Source organism: Talpa europaea (genome assembly GCF_964194135.1).
Source record: "Talpa europaea genome assembly, chromosome: 4".
NCBI classification, from domain to species: domain Eukaryota; kingdom Metazoa; phylum Chordata; class Mammalia; order Eulipotyphla; family Talpidae; genus Talpa; species Talpa europaea.
In genome coordinates, this window is record NC_140070.1 from 119,855,829 (window position 1) to 119,875,750 (window position 19,922).

The 19,922-nt window shown below is 37.9% G+C and overlaps 1 protein-coding gene across 7 annotated transcripts in view; it reads left to right on the forward strand.

The window, feature by feature from the left end:
• The window catches only part of PEX5L (peroxisomal biogenesis factor 5 like), a gene marked incomplete at both ends in the record, with an annotated part of 165,398 nt that overhangs the window by 84,390 nt on the left and 61,086 nt on the right, over positions 1-19,922 (forward strand). For 3 of the 7 annotated variants that reach the window (XM_084231500.1, XM_084231501.1, XM_084231502.1), the window contains 3 exons: positions 6,716-6,910; positions 8,944-9,067; positions 12,388-12,484. In XM_084231500.1, the coding sequence (XP_084087626.1) occupies positions 6,716-6,910; positions 8,944-9,067; positions 12,388-12,484 (416 nt within the window). Of the gene's footprint in view, positions 1-6,715; positions 6,926-8,943; positions 9,068-12,387; positions 12,485-19,922 lie in introns of all 7 variants that reach the window. The other 4 variants (XM_084231503.1, XM_084231499.1, XM_084231504.1 and 1 more) reach the window with 2 other exon arrangements.

Sequence of the window (19,922 nt, forward strand, 5' to 3'; positions counted from 1 at the left end):
GTGGGGTAATTTAATGTTAAATATTATAATAACCAGAACAACTAACACAAGGTAGACATTCTTTTTGTGGGAGTCTAAACTACAGTCTCTGGGTTTAAACTTCATGAATTCAAACTCCAGCTCTGCCACATAGCAGTTCTGTCTCTTGGGCAAGTTGCTGAACTAAGAGTGTTTCCTCTTCTATCTAATAATAAGATGTGCATCACATAAATTACTGGAAAATATTTAATGAAATAATCTGTGTAAGTGCTTAATTTAAACCCATGTATGTCTTCTAAAAAATTTATTTATTTATGCATAATAGAGCCGGGGTACAGGCCAGGGATGCAGGGGAGGAGGGTGAGAGGATTCACCAGAGACAGAGTGGGGAGCAGAACGGGCAGAGTGACTGAAACACACTGCTGAGGGGAGCAGTGGGCGGGAGAGATAGGAGAGGAGAGATAGGAGAGGTCTGCTGTGCCATGTGGGTTGCTCACTGGCCAGCCAGGGATCGAACTTGTTCTGCAGAGGCTGCGGATTGCTTCATAGTGGGTTGCTTAACCCCTTGCGCCACTAGGGAGGCCCCTAACCCCATGTATATTCTAACTGGTATTACCATTATTGTTAGATTACCAATAAGTGAACAACAGTTATCCCTATCATTTCCTTTTCCAAATGCATGAAATTTCTTTATATCACACCACAGCAATCATCTTCTAGATTCAACTATCACTTTGGGTGTCAAGCAAAAGAAAAAGTATTTGATGCACTTTAGACAGGAAGTTAAATGAGCTCAGATACTATCACATTCAGCCTCCATATCTGTGACACTATCCTCATCCCCCCAAAACTGGAGAGCTATCCCTAGAAAAGCAGAGGAATCTTGTGTATCTAATTACAGGAAAATTCACAAGAATAGGAGGCACTGAGAAATTCTGATGTTCTAGGAAAAAACTACAAAGCAGACAGAATTCTCAGATCTTGATCACAATACTTCTATACTCTCCAGTTCTCATTGATGCTAAAACTAAGTCACTTAGGAAGAGGCCACCCTGATAGAGCATCATAAGATTTAATTCAAAAGCTACTTTTCACCTTGATTTTTGTCAAGCACATAAAAGAAAAATCTGTGAAATATTGGAGGAAAAAATTTTTTAAAATGTGTATTTACTTGAAATCCTAACACCTATGGTATTGCCTTCTATACTAATTTCCTAGGGCTGCCTGTCAAAATACCACACACAAAGGATTCAGCAATAGAAGTGTATTGTCTCCTAATTCTGGAAGTCAGAAGCCTGAAATCAAGGTGTCAGCAGGCAGTCCTCCCTGTTCCGGGCCTCTCGCCTAGTTTCTAGTAGCTCCTTGGCTTGTGGCATCCTAGCTCCAGTCTCTGCATGACATTCTCTCTGCATGCATGTCTCCCTGTGCGTGTCTCTCTCTGTATTCAAACGTCCCCACCCTATAAAGACACCAGTCATATTGGTGGACAGGCCCACCTGCTCCACTATAACTCAACTAATTTCATCAACAAAATCCAATTTCCAAATAAAATCACATTTCATGATACTCAGTATTGGGACCTAAACATATGAGTTTTGGGGGGACAAAATTCCGACTCTAACAACCACCAAAGTAGTGTGATTGAGAAAAATGTCATTCTGAGATTATGTGGGCTTTTTACATCTCATACTCAGCATTCAGTGCCCCTAAGCCACATAGATTTTATCCCAGTGGGAGGCCTTTGTTTGATGCATGTTTATTAATCTTATATCTCAAGGCAGAAATGTAATGTTTTCTTAATTCCTAAGCAATATAGTTTCTATCTAAATTAACACAAAGTAAACAATACAGAAAATATTTATCTCTTCCAAAGGTGAAATAATGGGTTCTTTACCAGCCCTAAAAGAATTTATCAGTCTTCCATTTCATATGTTTTAAATTATAATTTCTTAACTATTTCAATGATTTTTTTTTACTTTCTGCTATTTTTACATTAGCTTTTTGTCATCTGGTGATGATAATTTCAAGCTGATCAAATAAATTTATTTTCCATTTTTTGCCACTAACATCCTAAGTTATCTTTAATTCATCTGCAGTCTAACTAGACACCTTAACCCTTAACTCTCAAACTGTATACCTAGATTTGTGTGTTAACAGAAAAGAAAATGGAGTTTCCTTGATTTGCTTTTATCAGTCTACATAATCTAACATATTAAGTAGGCAGTTATTATGAAAGAAACATTTTTTCATGGTTTAAAAAACATTAATCTCACTCTCTGCTATGGGACCTGTATATCTATTTATCAGACCCCTGCATATAAGGAAAGAGTTATACTTAACAAAGTTCTCAATCTATCACAGCCACTTAATTAAATATCTTAACTGCAAAATTCTTGTGATTTTTGCAAAATACATTTTTATATCATGAACCCAATGGCATCTCTTTTGAGAGCACTTATAAATTTGAGAAGTAGCTTTAATTATTACACATTCCAAAAAAGACAAAAGTTGGTAGAATTATATAAGTTCAATGTATCTGTTTGATATGACTGTCAAAATCCTTCCTAAAAGACTTTGCTCTGTAGCCACTATAAGAAAAAAATACACCAGGATAGCTTACAAAATAGAGCAGAGAACCCAGCAGCAACCTGTGGCGCATTTTTAGGCTGCACCAGTCAGGGTTATCCCTGACTGTCTTCTCTGGCCTGTCCAAGTGAAGTTTTCCTTTCGAGAAATCCACTACAAATCTGAAGTTTATTATACTATAGTGGCATTCATAGCATTGTGCTTACCATCAAAGTATCAAGTTGGGGCTTCATAAGACAATAGGTGTTACTCTAGCTCTTCAAGCATCCTCACCTCTCAGGGCCCAAGGAATCTAATATTCATAAACATCAGTGCTCTGAGGGGGCCTCCCAGTCAATAGGTTGTGTTTCCTTGAGACAGATGGAAAGTGATACTTAGGTAGCATAATACATCTTCCACCTTCAGGAAACTGCAGCAAATGGCATTAGTGTATCCAAAAGGAAAGGAGTTTCTGGGATTACCAACTATTTAAGTTATGTCTCAGACTACCCAAACTGCTAAATATTGGGAACTAAACAAAAAATCACCAGCATTATAGCAATAAAATCGGTGCCTCCGGGTTCAGAAAAGTCTGGAAAAGGGTGGTGAAGAGCACAGACTCACCCCTGACTCTCCTGTGTCTGAATCCTGGTATGGACATGACCTACCAGCTATACTAGTTTCCTTTTGTTGTGCTAACAAATTAGTGCAAATTTAGTACCTTAAAACAACACAAATGTATTTTTCATGCAAGTCAGCAGTCCTTAAATCCAGGTGTTGGCAAGGCTGTATTTCTTCTGGAATCTGTAGAGGACAATTTGTTTCTATGTTTAGATTCTGCTTTAAAGAGGAGTGTTGTTAGTAGAGTCTTTTGTAGTGGGAAATATGAATTTGAATTATAACTGTGTTTCTAGCACTATTCTGCAGGCTTTAGACAAAGCACTTCATTTAAACATTACCTATGAAGTAGAATTTTATCCTTGTTTTAGTTTCTGAGCCACAAACAAAGGCTTAGAGAGACTAAATCTGCCCAAAGTCACACAGCTAGTACATGACAGGGTGAGGATTTGAATCCAGAAAATCTAACCCACTGTCCTGTGCACCTTATTTTTTGCACAGTGGCTAGATCCCAAAGTGGGTTAGCTGAACTACAGTGAAGAAGCAGCACAAAATATTTGAGGGCCGAGGAAGCAGAGACCTGTTCAGAAGCCACTAAGCTGAGAATCACTTGTTGGTGCAGATGGAAATAAAGAAAATGACTTGTTTGAATCACAGAACTCGACAGCCCATAAACCTAGAGCAGACACCCATTCATGCTATCTTTGAATCCTCTGTATAGTAGCCTGACCCTTTATTTTTAAAAGCACACATACGTATGCTCATACACATGCATGTTCACGCATATACACACAGGCTTGTGCACACGTGAGCAACTGAAAGCATTTTATCTTCCTCAAGAAAGTGAAAGGCCGCATCATCCTTCTTATGCTTCTGAAATTTGGTGTCCAAGACTGTCTCAGCTTCAAAGCTTACCATTCAACCTCCAATCACCCCTTTCATTCACTGGGTAACAAACAGGCCCTTTTGTGTGTGCCAAGCATTTGTTTCACATTTGCTAGGAAAAGAACAAAGGAACAGAAAGCTCAGAACAAACACAGGAAGTGCTGAGGACAGTTTTGGAGGGGGGAGGAAACATTATTGAGTGAAGTTTCAATTTGCGATTCACTCTTTTAGTAATTCATTTATTCTGAATGGTGAGAAGCAGATATAGAATTAAATTAATACTCACCAGTTATTATTCTGTAACAAATGTACTTCCTATATACAAGTAGCTGATTCCTATATAATTTGCTTCTAAAAGAAGTCTAGGAGCAAGTGACTAATTCTTAATTGTTTTTACAATTAGTAAAAAGACATACATAGCATTCCAGAAACTGTTATCCACTTCCTTCCTTCTATTATAAGGAAATTACATTGGGCCTAGAATTCTTGCCAATGTAATAGTGGCCTGGAAAGTTCTGTTTAAACATTCAAAGGATATGAAGTGTGTGCCCTCCTAGCCTATTTTGGCTGTGTGCCATGCTTCAGTTTTAGATATCAAGTCAGGCAGCTCAGCTCTGAAAGCCACTTCTTTCCCCCACAGTCAAGTACTTGCAAGCCACAAAACACTGCATATCTCAGAGCATCTTGGCATCGGAAAGCAGCTCCCATCTCCTCAAAAGGCTCAGATAAGATAAGCTGACACTTTCAGGTCTTTTATTATAAATTTACTTCATAGCATCCTCTGTAGGGCCAATATATTTGTCTCATCCTCCATTTTATTCCCGATGGTGTTTCTTCTTCCTGTCAGTGTATGGATCTGATTCTTGCCTGAAATAGACAGGGAAGCAAGGAAAATAGGAAGAGAACAACAAAAAAGAAAAGAAAAGCTTCACAAATGGACCACCAAAGAATAGAAATAAACACTTACTGAGTGCCCGTGATATACCTGGCAGAGCATATATTTAATTCACAAGTTAATCTTTTCCTTATACCTAAAAGACCAACTATTCATTTCTCATTTTTCATGAGCGAAAACAAACTCAGAGAGGTCAAGAGACTTATCCTGAGTCACACAGTTAAGCAGTGGGAGAGTCTGGTCTATGCACTTCACCATCAACAGCCAGTCACTGTGGTTTTAATTGTAATCAGGAAACAAGATTATCGAGAGTAAAACTTGTCACCCTGTCCTGAGGGTGGCACATGGAGGCCACTTCATGAAGATGATACACGCAATACTAAAGAAACCCTGTCCCCACGCTGAGTGAATGGAGGAAGCAAATGGAAGAAGGCTGGACATCAACAAAAATCCATTCCCTACTGAGAGGAAAGCTGGGAGATGGCATTGTTGGACGTGGTGCCAGAGAGGTTTCAAACTCAGAGTTTCTCTGTCACGTAGGTGTTTTTGCTTTGCTATTTGGGCCCTGGCCACCAAGCCAGTTCAGGACCCAGCCTCTCAGGCACCAGGCCTGGTGGAAGGCAGAGTTCAAGGTACTATCTCTAATTTGAATTTTCCATCGCTCACAAATGAGTTACTCAAACACAGGGTTACTTGCACTGTAAGAAAAAGAATTGAAGAGTAACAACACTTACCTTTGTAATTCTCATTTGCCTAGTTTGCATGTGAACAAATCATTACTTCTGCCTTATTAGATTTTTTTTTTAAGATTTATTTGCGCATACAAGAACTGGGGTGTAAGCCAGAGTTGAGGGGGAGGTGAGAGAATTCACCAGAGACAGTGTGAGGAGCAGAACAGGCAGATCTACTGAAATACACTGCTGAAGGGAGCAGCAGGCGAGACAGGAGAGGTCTGCTGCATCATGTGGGTAGCTCCCTGGTGGGCCAGGTTGGGGATCAAACTCTTGCTGCAGTGGCTGGTGATAGCTTGATAGAGCTGTGTCTTTAACCCCTATGCCACCAGGGAGACCCTGACTTATTAGATTATTTAGCACAATATAAATCAACCTGCTAGGAAGTCAAAGTAAAACCGGGTTATGGCTTGTTACATTGAAATTTAAATCTGCATATTAAACAGCAAAGACTTTGCCATGTGTACCTATTCATCAACTATAGATTATAAAATACCTCTCTAGTGTAAGCCCAAGCAGCAAGCCACTTTCTGATTAAACTGCTTAATTAAATAAAAGATGATTAACTGTATTTCTTTTTTTATTCAGTGTAATTTAGTAATTTAAAATTAAAAGACATAAACTTCTAGAAACTTCTGCAAGTATTCCTCATCAGTTTTGCAAGCATATATCTAAACATGACAGATTGTCTCTTTGGGAAAACTGCAATCTAAAACAAACCCCTAGAAATAAAGCAAAGCTATAAATTAAATAGTACCTGAACTCGGATTCAGTTTTATCACTTCAATTTCATTCAAACTTTCCTCACTGAGGCTGATCTAAGTCCTGTTTTGCAGATTTGTACTGTGCCAAATAAAGGAGAACATGCAGCAAATTCCCAGTCTAAACACAAATGGTCTTTATGAATCAATTATGAGCTAACTAAATCTGATGCTTCTACACTGCAAACACAAAATCCTTCTGTACCCAGCTAAAATCAATTTTTTAAAAATAATTTCAGAACAGCAAGTGGGCTAGTGTTAACCTCTTCCATCTCTGATAGTATTGACCACAGGCTTAGATCTCCTTGACCTGAGTGAACCCGTCTCTCAAACCCAAACCAAAGCCAAGAAGTTGGAGGCGTCATCAAAAACCTCATCCCTCAAGAAAAAAGCTGATGGATCTGACCTCATCAGTGCAGATGCTGAGCAGAGAGCCCAGCCTCTCCGAGGCCCGGAGACATCCTCCTTAGATCTAGGTAAGGCAGTAGCTTGTGTCTGCTGCTGCTCCACCTGGGCATGACACAAGGAAGTTCCATAAATGACATTTAAGCCATGGGCAAAGGAGTAGAAAAGAATGATTCCATGTAAGAAACTGGGCAACATTACAATTCCTTTTGAGCTTTGACTACATGGCAATTGGGGGGCTCAATTTTGCATAATTGAGATGGATTCATTCATTCATTTATTCAGTTCATGTATATTTAGTTCCTATTTTGTGACAGGCACCATACAAAGCACTGTAGTTCAAATAAAAATAAGACATGAATCCTGGTCCCTCGGAGCATTCTGTCTCTAGGGAGAAGAGGGAGGACAAGACGAAGGGAGGAGGGCAGGAGGGGAAGATCAAAAATGATAAACTCTTGCCATTTTTAGTAACTTGGATGAAGCTGGAAGGGATAATGCAAGTGAAATAAACCAGAAGGAGAAAGATAAATACTGGATGGTGTCACTTATATGTGGAATATAGAGATCAGACAAAAACAAGCTGTAAAACCAACCCTTGAAAGCTCACCGTAGGTCCGTGGCTTTCAGAGCAGGAGGGGATGGGTTGAGAAAAATCTTTCTCTGGTGAATGTGTGGAGGAAGCAATAGAGGCAGGGAAGCCAATTTGGACATCCAAAGTAGTGGCAGAGGGGATACAGATTTTCAAAAAAAAATTAAGAGGACTTGAGAATGTATAAATGTGTATGTGCCAGCAAAGAAGACATAATAGAATGGACCAACTGTAATGAGGATAGAAGAGGGGAAAGAGAAAAATAAGTTCAGTTCTCAACCTGCTATATTTGAAGAAACTGTGAGACTTCTCTGTGGAGAAGTCCAATAGACTTTAATATATATGTATCTGTAGATATAAATATAGATATAATCTCCAGAACTCATGAAAGAAAGCTGAGTACAAAGTGGAGATTTCAAAGAGAGAATGAGGGGCTATCACAATCATAGGTATAGATGAGATTACCCCACAATCCATGGTAGAGAAAAGAAGAGAAGCAACACATTGTTCAAATCACTTGATACACAGGACTCCCTTTATCTACCATATCCCTATTTGGGACCTGTCTTTTTGGAGGAAAACTTTCTAACTACCTCCAATATTTCCTCACCATCAACATGTCTTGGATTTATTCAATTGTGCAAAAGTATAGATGACATTTATAAATTGTATAAGTCTATATCACTAAATACATTACATATACGATAAATTTGTTTAAGGGTATACAACTAAATAAATTACAGTATACATTTGCAATAAACATGTACATGGACATTTCATGTCTCTGCTTTTGAGAAAGTGTCCTGAGAAGTGGTCATAAAAATATTTAGTTGAGAGAGCTTTGAATAACATCAACTCCAAACCTCTTTTTCTAAATGGTAAAACTCTTCCCAAGTTTGTTTTAGTGACTTAATGAAAGAAAGCCCAGCCAATTATTTAATCTCTAAGAATGAAGTCACAGGGAGAATACAGTTCTAGTGTTCTCTTGGCTGTCTCTGTTACCTCCTTTCTCATTATCCCTATTCAAAATCTCTTCCTTTGGTAAAAAAATTAGTCTAACCAAAAGCTGTGAAAAGTGATCTAGTTTCTCCCCACCTCTTTTTAACAGCAAAGCTCATGTCCTAAACAGAATTTCTTTCTAAAAACATGCCCAAAATGCCTCAACATCACCTCCATAGCTGGAGGCTGAGGTGGTCCATATACTCATTCTATACCAGATCCCGTGGATCTTATAGACTGGATGCAAAATGCCTACACCTCTTGAAATAAGTTCAGAGAAAGCAACTTGAGGTTTAACTGTGAAAGCAATCTGAGTTAGCAGATGTTGTTTTATTTAACTGCATGTTTTAATTCGTTTTCTTGTGACCTTAAAAATTGGTTTTGGGGTTTGAGCACATCCGTTGAGTAACATTCACTTATATAAGACTTCTTAATCTTAATCAATCTCTCTTCTCTCTACACCTTGTTTTTCCCTGGTTGCCCTTACTAACTCCTTCCTCTCTCTCTCCTTAATAGATATTCAAACGCAGTTGGAAAAATGGGATGATGTTAAGTTTCATGGAGATCGAAATGGCAAGGGACATCCAATGGCAGAGAGAAAATCATGCTCATCTAGAACTGGATCAAAAGAACTCTTATGGTAAGATATTTTAATATCAGAAAATAGTCGTTTATGTATCTTCTGCAAACAGGACAGCCGATGAAGTTCTCTGCCGTTGACTCGAAGACTGGGAGTCTAAATGAATTTGCAATGCGGGGAGGCTGGGGAGAGCCATCAAGAGCAGCTCTGCCTTTCACTCTCCCAGCCCAAGCTTTTATTGAAGATAAGAACAAAGGAACAATACAACAGCACGCAATTGTGTTTTTGCTTATACAGATTAATAAGTTACTGCTGAAAACAAGTTTTCCTGGTTAGTAGGGAAATACACGCAGAAGCCAGCACATCCTCAGAGAACAGGAGTCAATTCTGGGAAGAAGTTCTGTTTGCAGAACTTCTAACATCCTGAAACTCCATATGCAGAGTAAATAGCAATTCTCAAAAACTCCAGCTCCCTTTAGAGCAGCAAGCTCCCGACATATATCCATTGTATGGGTATTTCTCTCATATACTGAAATAACCAAGAAGTCAATACATACACTGATGCTGTGTATAATCTGCTATATATTAATGTTAATTATCATGACATTTACAATTAATTATTTTTCTGAACTGCTGCCGGAGACCAACTTTCAGCAAAATGTCTTGTCAGGTGTCCCTGAAAGGATGAGATGGCCTAGGCGAAACTGTCTTTTTTTTTTTTTTCATCATAAACTAATTTTATTTTTTTAATTTTTTATTTAAATTTTATTTTTATATTCCCCATACAATTACAACCCCCTTATTTTGACCCCAGTCCCGCCTTTCCCCTAAGGGCTGAAGGGAAGGGGAGGTGAGGCAGACACAAAACACTCTTATTTTGGTGCAAGCATCTCCTGCTGAGGGTCTCAGCGGGTCTTTATTTATACATTTAAGGCAAGCAATGGGATTACATCATCATAAGCATAGAAGCAAAATAAAACAATCAGTAAATTCCTTTCCCATAGACATTTTGTCGCCTACGTGTTCTTAAGAAAAGAAACAACCTTAAAAGTTAATAGATAATTAAAACTTAGACGCATTATTTCAGCCTAAACAACTACCTAGGTCAGCTAACAGGCTTGGTACCGCCCTGTCACCAAGGCTACAATATCAGGAGACTCCTCTATCTATATGGCTTACAGCTAGAGACCAGTTGCTTTCTGGTAATCAATTATTAGAACTTTTTTCTACCTAGAAACTCCTAGCATAATCAACTTTCTGATTCATTACAAGGCTTCTTTACGGAACTTCCATATAAGGATTATTATGACCAGCTCTGGGTTGCTTATCAGACATGCCATTGCACAATAATTATTTCCCATTGTCAGGTGGGCCAAATTATTCAGTGTTTAATTTTTAGGTAAGTAATTTTCCATGCCATGTACTTATAACATTCTTATAAATATAATTTATTGCCCAATGTATATTCCATGAGGTTTTTCTTTTTATGACCAAGAACAAAAAACAAAGGGATGTTTAATCTTCAGCCCCAAGGTATGAGGCACAAGGAATCTTCAGCTCCACAGTGTGAGGCTCTTTAAAAAGTCTTTGGCCCCACGGTGTGAGGCCCTTTTCTTAGCTGCTTGCCAGTGTCTCTGACCTGGCTGAGGCAATAAGACACCCCCCCCCCACAGCAAACTGCCAAATAGCCAGTAAGAATTCTGGCATGTTGATAATTCAGTATTTGTTGATAATTTTCTAAATGTGTAATTTTCTGAGGTGATCAATCAAAATAGATAATATGCATATATTTTATGTATACATGTGTATTCAATATATTATATAAATTACAATTAAGTTTTTCTGTTATATACTTTTCTGACCTTCTTAATCTCATACTGTCAGATAAAACACTGATTAAGAATAATCCTTAAGAAAATTTGGCCATTTGAGTCTTTCTGTACTTTTATTTATTTATTTTTTTTACATGGTTGTTCATTTTTGTGCAAGTTTGACTTCTCCTCTCAGGTGTAATCCCCATAGAATTACCACCACCAAGATACCCATGAACTGTCACCAGTCTCTTGTGCTCAGGTGTTAGCAATTAATTGATCACAACCAGTTTTCCATATTTTTTTAATTTATTTATTTTTAATAGAGGCATGTTTTTTTATTTATTTAGTTAGTTAGTTTTGTTTGTTTGTTTATACAAGCACTGGGTACAGTCAGAAGCGCGGGAGGGTGAGAGAATTCACCAGAGCCAGAGCAGGGAGCAGAGCAGGCAGAAGGACCGAAGTACACTGCTGAGGGGAGCAGCGGGCGGCAGGAGAGGTCTGCGCGCCATGTGGGACCCTCCTCCGGGGTCCGGGGAGCAGCCGGGGATCGAACCGGCGCCGCAGAGGCCGCGGGCAGCTTCGCAACCCAGCGCTCAACCGCTGCGCCACCAGGGAGGCCCTTTCCATATTTTTTAAAGATTTGTTTATGCATATAAGAACTGAGGTGAAGGCCAGAGGTGCAGGGGGTGAGAGGATTCACCAGACAGAATGAGGAGCAGAACAAGCAGATCCACTGAAACCCACTGTAGAGGGGAGCTTTGGGTGAGACAGGAGAGGTCTGCTTCACCATGTGAGTCACCTTCCTGGCCAGGGATCAAACTGGAGCTGCAGTAGTTGTGGATTGCTTCATAATGCTGATGCTTAACCCCTTGAATCACCAGGGAGGCCCCAGTTTTCCCATATTTTTAAAGTGTCCTCCAGGGTGATATGTTTCAGTCCCCTGTTACCTTCCACATGTCTCCATTTGTTATGACATTTCATATTCTATATCAATATTTTTTAAAAGAGCAAATCAAAACTGAGACACTTTGTGAGAAACTCCCTTCCCCCAAAAATCCACTCTTTTTTTTTCTACTATTCTACTATCACTATTCATTTTGGCTAGTATTTGATTTCTCCATTCAAGTGTAGTACCTATAATTCTCCCACCACATCACCTATGAACCATCACCAAAGTCCCTTGTGCTCTTCCCTCCCCTATATTGGCCCTTCTCCCTCCCCTCTCCTGCTATATGCCTCAGATCTATGGTTTGCCTGCAAGAAAAACCATACTTTTTAATAAAACAGAACTTATTGTAGCATACTGCATTTATTTACTTTTTGAACATAATTGAACTGAATAGTAAATCAATCAGAGACAGTAACACCTAGCATATTGCAGCTACTTAAATTCTAAATGTGGTTATTATAATAAAAATACATAAAAGTTATCTTTGTCATCAAATTTCTGATGTAAATTCTGTTAAAATGACTCTGAATATTCCAAATCAGGTAGGTTTCCTGCCTGAGTTTCTAGCTGAGTTTGCTTTTCACTGTGCTTTAATTTCCTTCATTCATCTCCCCTAGGTCTTCAGAGCACAGATCTCAACCAGAACTCAGTGGTGGGAAAAGCGCCCTCAACTCTGAGTCAGCTTCAGAATTGGAATTAGTGCCTCCAACACAGGTAACTGAATTTATTCTTCAATGAACCATATTTCCTGATAGATAATTTATATCGTAAATATTTTATTTAAATTTTGCACAAAAAGGCTTTAAGTTTTTTTCTGCATTTTGTATTTTATGTGCTTTCTCGGTAGGTAACACTCAATGTTTTAAATAATTATATCTATTTTATCAAATATACATATATTTGACTGGAAATGTGTAAATGAATTCTCTGTATACTTAGCACTTTTTCTTTGTTCTACCATTTACTGTTCCATTATTTTGCAAGACAAAATCTGTTCTACTCCAATATTAGCACTATTTATATAACAGAACACAAAAAAGAGGAAATTACATCTTCAGTATTCATTCACATTTGTATCTTGTGAAACAAAGGATTTATACATTAGGATCCTGATTATCATATGCAAATAAATTTTATGCTAAGGAATAAATACAGTATTAGCAGTAGTGATAATACCAAGAGGTACCATTCTATGAGTTCTCATCTATGAATTAGGAACCTAGCTATGTGTTTTCCATGTTTTATCTAATGCTCAAGTAATTCTGTGAATTAGTATTAGCTTCATTTTAAAGATCCTTTAAAGAATGTAGGTAAAGGGGCCTCCCTGGTGGCACAAGGGCTTAAGCAACGCACTATGAAGCAATCCGCAACCTCTGCAGCACAAGTTCAATCCCTGGCTGTCCAGGGAGCAACCCACATGGTGCAGCAGACCTCTCCTGCCTTGCCCTCTCTGCTCCCCTCAACAGTGTGTTTCAGTCAGTCTGCCTGTTCTGTTCCCCACTCTGTCTCTGGTGGATCCTCTCACCCCCCACATCTCTCTTCAGTATCCCAGCTGTTGTATGCATAAATAAATAAACCTTTAAAAAAAAAAAAGAATGTAGGTAAAGTCACATGTCCTTTTTCTGGGTCACTCAATTATCACTGCTGGAAACAGGGTGTGAATCAGACCTGTCTGTCCACTGGACAGAACCTGGACTCTAGGGTAACTGTCATGTCTGTAAATTAGTTATTTCCTAGGGTTCAACTCTGCCAAAAAAGGCCAATCCATCAGAGTCTTTTAATGCTCTCACACTCTTTATAAAACCCTGATATAACACCAGAAAGATCTCTTTAGAAATGTATGCTGCAATCTAGTTGAAAATAAGTGGGATGAAATAAGCAAGAGACACTGAGTTTACTACCTACCTAAGATATTTAAATTAAGAAGGGAAATGTGTTGTCTTCAGTGAAATTGAAATAAAGGAGTGATTATAATAGCAAATATTACTGAATGCTATGATAAGGCTGTCTCATATATGTAAGCTAATTGATCCTAACAAATGACTCTTTGAGATAAATTTATTTTTTGTCCCCATTTTCTAGACAAGGAAATTAAGGCATTATGAGATAAGAAAGCTGTCTACACACTCTTAACTAAGTGTCAGAGAGAGGCCAGGACACAGAGAGATAGAGAGGGAATGTTGAAGAAAAATAAAGTCATCTAGAAAACTTTCTAGACCACTAATACTACCCCACACACACACCTCATGCGCCACCAAGAGAGGGGTGAACATTACTGTCCCCAGAATTCTGCTGATCAGGGAGTCAATTGAATTCCAGAACAAATAACCCTGTAAAGCTTACTGAATTGCAAGTGGAGCTTAAAAATGTATTTTCTTCCTCTGTGTTAGTCTAAATGTGCCCTTTAAGAAAGCAAATTGATAATTTATTAGAGAAACATTTCTTGATAGGTACACTAGAGATTTGGATTTGGTACTGTTTCATAAACCCGAGTCCTTGAACCTAATGTAGCAATAGAACATTTGTTTCTGCATCGGGGGAGACTTGGAACAGGTGGGCTGTTTTATGTGGAGCTGGAGGGGTAGAGGATCAGCTCGGGTCCCTGGTTGCCGTGGAGACCCACGATGCATCTATCTTATTATTCCAGTGATTGCTACTCTCCTGCTGATGGTGTGATTTCATCCCACCACATCGTCTTGCCACTTACCCACTGGTGTGCCTTCAAGCAAACACAATGTGCTTTGGAAAATTTATATGAGCTTCCCACTATTGTCCTCCAGCACATCATTTCCAAAGCACTGTGACAGTTCTCTGTGTAGACAGGTCATCATGAATCCTTTTAGAGTGTTACCAATTATTTTTAAAGAATTTACCCCTTAATTTGATGTTGTTTTTTTTTTTTGAAACCCCGAATGTTTACTTCTCAAGATTTTCCTAAACTGAAGAAATTCACAATCACTTAATTTTAATTCCAACCTATGGTTATATTAGGAAAATTTCATGAATTTGAGATTTACTCATTTAAACTACCAAGTCATTCCAATGGAGCAACAACAACAAAAAAGATTGATTAATCTACTTGTAATAAAAGACAATAAAATATGTTTACTGTTAGCAGCATACTGCTTTTTTAAAAATGATCCCTCTACAAAGGTAAGGTGATAAAGGTGGTATAAAAATTCAACTTAAAATTAACTAGCACACTATTCAAGTGAAAAATTTCAGCTCTCCAGAACATGTCACTGCTCCACCATCATTCAGATGGTTCATGGAAAAACCAGAGTAATGTTTTCCTCCCTCTCAGGCCAACATAAAGTATCTTAGACTCAACAGGCAGGAGCTATTTACAAGATTAGTTTAAAAATCATATTTCACAAAAATTTTTAAAATCATATTTCAGAATCAGAGGGAGTGGAAGTTCAAAATGAGAAGAATTCATATGTTAACTCATTTTTTCTAGATGTGGAAAAGGAAAAACAATCTACTCTTTTCAATAGCCTTTTGAATATGGTGTGATTTCATCCACCACAAATCAGAGTGTTCAGGAGAGTATAATAAGTTATATATCTCATATAATCTCTATATATTTAAGAAAAGATTCTTGACACTTATGCAAACTGTGTAATTAGTATTCCCTGACATTAACTGCTTAAAGAAATTGTACAACCTGGAAAATGTTAAAATGTGCAGATGAAGGAAAATACTAAAGATGATGATGTAAAATTAACCTTATCCATTCATGGACTGAGGTAGTGGCAAGGCAAATAATAATAACATAAAAATCCCACTTACAAAGAATGATGATGCAAGCATTTCTAGTCAAGTTTGGGCTCTGGCAGAGGAGCTCCAATATAGGCTTTAGCTAACCTAAGTTGGACAGCGAGAGAATGTACAGTAGCCAGTCTCTCCAAATCATGTGCAATTCCATCCAGTTGACAATATCCCAAACCAGAACAATTTAATTCTGTGATATAAGTGCAGATATGTTTTCTGAATTTTTTGAGTAATGTGAAAGGAAATTTCTTTTAATAACTCATTTACTATACACTTACTATGTATGATATGAAATATTTCTATTACTTAATACTTACAGCCACATAGGGAACTGATATTATTCCCAGATCTCAGATGAAAAATGCATCTTAGAGAGCAGAATTACGTTTCCCAAGATGACACAGCTAAGGAAGAGAGGAACCAGGACTCTCATCATATCCATCAACTTCTAAAACCCTTGTTCTTAACAACAGACCACCTCTTATCAGTTACATCAATCTTATCCACCTGCAATAACTCACAGAACATCTATTTCCCTTCTCATTACAAGCCCTGGTTATTACCTACTTTTGTAAATTAAAAAATTAATCATGCTTGGGCCTCCCCTCGGGGCGCAGGAGGTTGAGCGCCACTCTGTGAAGCTGTCCACAGCCTCTGCAGCGCTGGTTTGATTCTGGCCGGCCGGCAGGCGAGGGTCCCTCATGGCACAGCGGACCTCTCCTGTTGTGCCCTCTGCTCCCCTCAGCAGTATATTTCTTCAGTCTGCCTGTTCTGTTCCCCACTCTGTCTCTGGTGAATCCTCTCACCCTCCCACGCATCTGGCCTGTAGCCCGTTTCTTGTATAAATAAATAAATAAATCTTTAAAAAAAAGATTAATCACTGATGCAGAAATATTGTAAGATAAAGAAGTATTGTCATTTGATCTGAGGCCATACACAATCTTGTGCCTTTCCCCTCCCCAATTCATTCTCAAACTTACTCTTAGAAATGCTGATGATTTCCATTTCAGTCAACAAATGACTGCATGTCTCTTATCCATAAAGTCATAAGTGAAGCAGTAAAAAATTAGAAAGATAACTACAATTATAAGAAGATTCAAAACCTGCATAACTAATGGACACTAGACAGTCCACTTCCTGCCTTGCATAAAGCTCTAGGTATTTGCTCCTGACACATAATGTACAGATTTATGTGGGTACCTTCAATGATAAATATCTGTTGATTGATTAAGATAAAAGAAATCCCGGTCATCTCAATGAGGCAGGTGTTTTATGATCTATAATGGTATAAGAACCTAACTCATCTCCATTAACCACAAACAAAAGTGTTCTAAACACAGATATTTTAATGAATTTCTAAAGTCACACTCGATAAGTGCTAACCAAAAAGATGATAATAACAAAAGCCAAGTTTTATTGCACCCTTAATATGTACTGAATATTTTGTGCATGTACTTAAATTAATTTTTGTACTTAATTCTTATTTGGACTCACTGAGTGAATATACACTTTGCAGATGAAAATACTGAGTATTACAGAGATTAAGTAATTAAGTAATTTGTCCAAGATCACTAGTTAGTAGCAAATAGTAAATCACAATTTGACTTCAGCAGTCTGACTCGAGATTTTGCTTTTAGTAACATTTATATTGTCACCCAAGGTCTGCTTGCTGTAACACTTTTTTCTTTTCTGTAGTGAAGCCGATCTCTTTTCCCCTTCAATTTTTTTTCCTTGAAAAGTACTGTGTTTTGGTGGGAGACCACTAGAAATAATGTGAAGGTAATTGAATGAGAAAATATGAACGGCATTGAGATTAGTTAACAGAAGTGTGCTAGGACAACCACATCCACAAATATAGTAATTTTCAAATCATAATTTCTATCACAGCTATAACTTTAAATAAATGATATAAAACATAATTTTCTCCTTAAATAGTTATTTAATTCATCTCTCTTCACCTTAACCTAGTACTTATCACTCAGAATAATCAACAATCCAGGGAATTAAATGCTTTCTTTTCTGGAAAGTATAATACCTAAAATCCAATTAACTTAAATCAATTAAAATTCTGATTTAAAGCCAAGTCACTACAGGTTGCTGTAACTCCAAAGCATTTTTCAAAATCATGCAAAGAAGAAAAGAAATGCCTCCATCAGAGTACATTTATGAATTCCATCGTTCTACTTCCAGATACATAATGTCAATACCTACTTCAGAAGTTCTATAGCATGGTCCTTAGACCAGTAGTATCAACATTATCTGATAACTCTAAAAATGCACATTCTGTTGATCAGCTCATACCTACTGAATCAGAAACCCTGGCAATCTGTGTGTGAACTAGACCTCAGCTCATTCTGATGCCCATAAGTTTGGAGAACTTTTAAAGTTACTGCATTACCTTAACAGCTGCAATTTAAAAGCCTTGGGGTGCAATTGTCTTGTTTACCATGCCTCTAGTTAAATACAAAATAATATTGGCAGTTTGTAAGCAATACTTATACAGTTGACCCTTGAACAACACCAGCCTGAACTGCACAAGTCCTCTTGCATGCAAATCTTATTCTATCCTCGTGTTCCATATTCACAGGAGTCAACCAGCTGTTAAGTGTTCCTTGGTTGAATCTGAGGATGTGGAACCCAAAGGAAGATGTGGAGGACCAACTATAAATGATACTCAGATTTTTGACTAGAGGTGAAGGCATCAGTGTCCCCAAACCCCAAGTTTTTCAAGAGTCAACTGTATATGTTTTCCCATGTTACAGATATTGCCTGTACTAAAATAAGATATTTTAAAAATGCCTTGGTTGAAAGGGAGGCTAATATTTCTATGGGCTATAATCTGTATTTTTTTAAAGATTTATTTATTTATGCATACAAGAACTGGAGCACAGGCCAGAGGTGTTGGGGGTGGGGTGAGAGTATTCATCAGAGACAGAGTGGGGAACAGAACAGGTGGATTAACTGAAATACACTGCTTAAGAGGAGCAGCAGGCGAGACTGGAGAGGTCTGCTGCACCATATGGGTAGCTCCCTGGCCAGGGATTGAACTCATGCTGCCGTGGCTGTGGATAGCTTCATAAATTACATCTAAACCCCTTGCACCACCAGGTAGGCCCTATAATCCTCAGCCCTAAACCAGCAAGTCGACCACACTTGTTAAAAAGTTTCAAAATTTTTAGTTACCCACTGATGTCAACTAGAAAACTGCCTCTCTGTTAGAGGACTATGGATGCTTTAGTTGTGGGTGCCATATGATGGCTACATCTGAGAGGGGAGATCCCACACTGTGCAAACATTAACAAGGATGTAAAACATCCTTCTGTATCACAAAAAAAGAAAGAAACTGCCTCTGTTTACATTCCTTACTATCTATATTTTATAGCATTTATTTCATGCTTCCTTAGGCAAAATAAATGGCTTTAAAATGTGAGGTAGATAACACTTTGTCTTAGTAATAACCTAAGGCCTTCCTAACAATGTGGAAAATAGCACTAACCTAAATAGTAAATGTACTATCGAAAGAAATTTCATTTGCACAGTAAGATTCTATTTACACATACTGTTTTAAGTGGCAAAGAAAATATAAACTGTAAATCTAGAATCCTGAGCGATTCTGCTCTTTTTCCTGAATTATAGTGCCTATGTCTCCTGTGAATCATAACCCACTGGGGTCGTGAATCATGGACGAGGTGAAGTCAATGACAGTCATGGGGTCTTGTTAGGTCTGCTTTCCTAGGAAAGACAGATCATATTTCACTGGTGAAAAGTGTCTCTAATAAAAGGAGGTGCCTTGCAACAAAACTATTAGTACTTTCTCTTCTTCTAGTACTATTCATGATTCATTTATGAAATTATTATGTAAATGTACAAAGTTTATTTCTTACCATGTATCCACATTTTTAAAATTTGTTTATTTTATTAATGAGGAACCAGCAGGAAAAGAGTTGGTTCCAAAAAGAAAGAATTAAAGACTAGAGAGTTATATAACCAACTGGGAAAGAAATGCTGAAGCAAGTTTACCAACTTCCATACAAGACTTATTAACTTTTTACAAGACAATAGGATTATGTCACCTTTGGGGTTAACTTTTCTACTAGCCTATAACACTCCAACAAATTCTAAGTTCTAAAAGATTGTAAACCATCTGTGACTTTATTTTGTTAATCAAATATATTGCTGAATGGTGATCCTCAAAATAGATATGTCCACATCCTAATCTCTGGAATGTGTGATAGTCAATCTTACTTTTGTTTCTGGAGTTCCCCCACTGTCTCTGACTTGATTCAAAGTATTAGGAGAAGGTATTTGATATCAGGGTGCCCAGAGAAGAAGAGAAGATGCTGCCCATTATAGCCATTAGGCCTGGCTCACCTGGGAG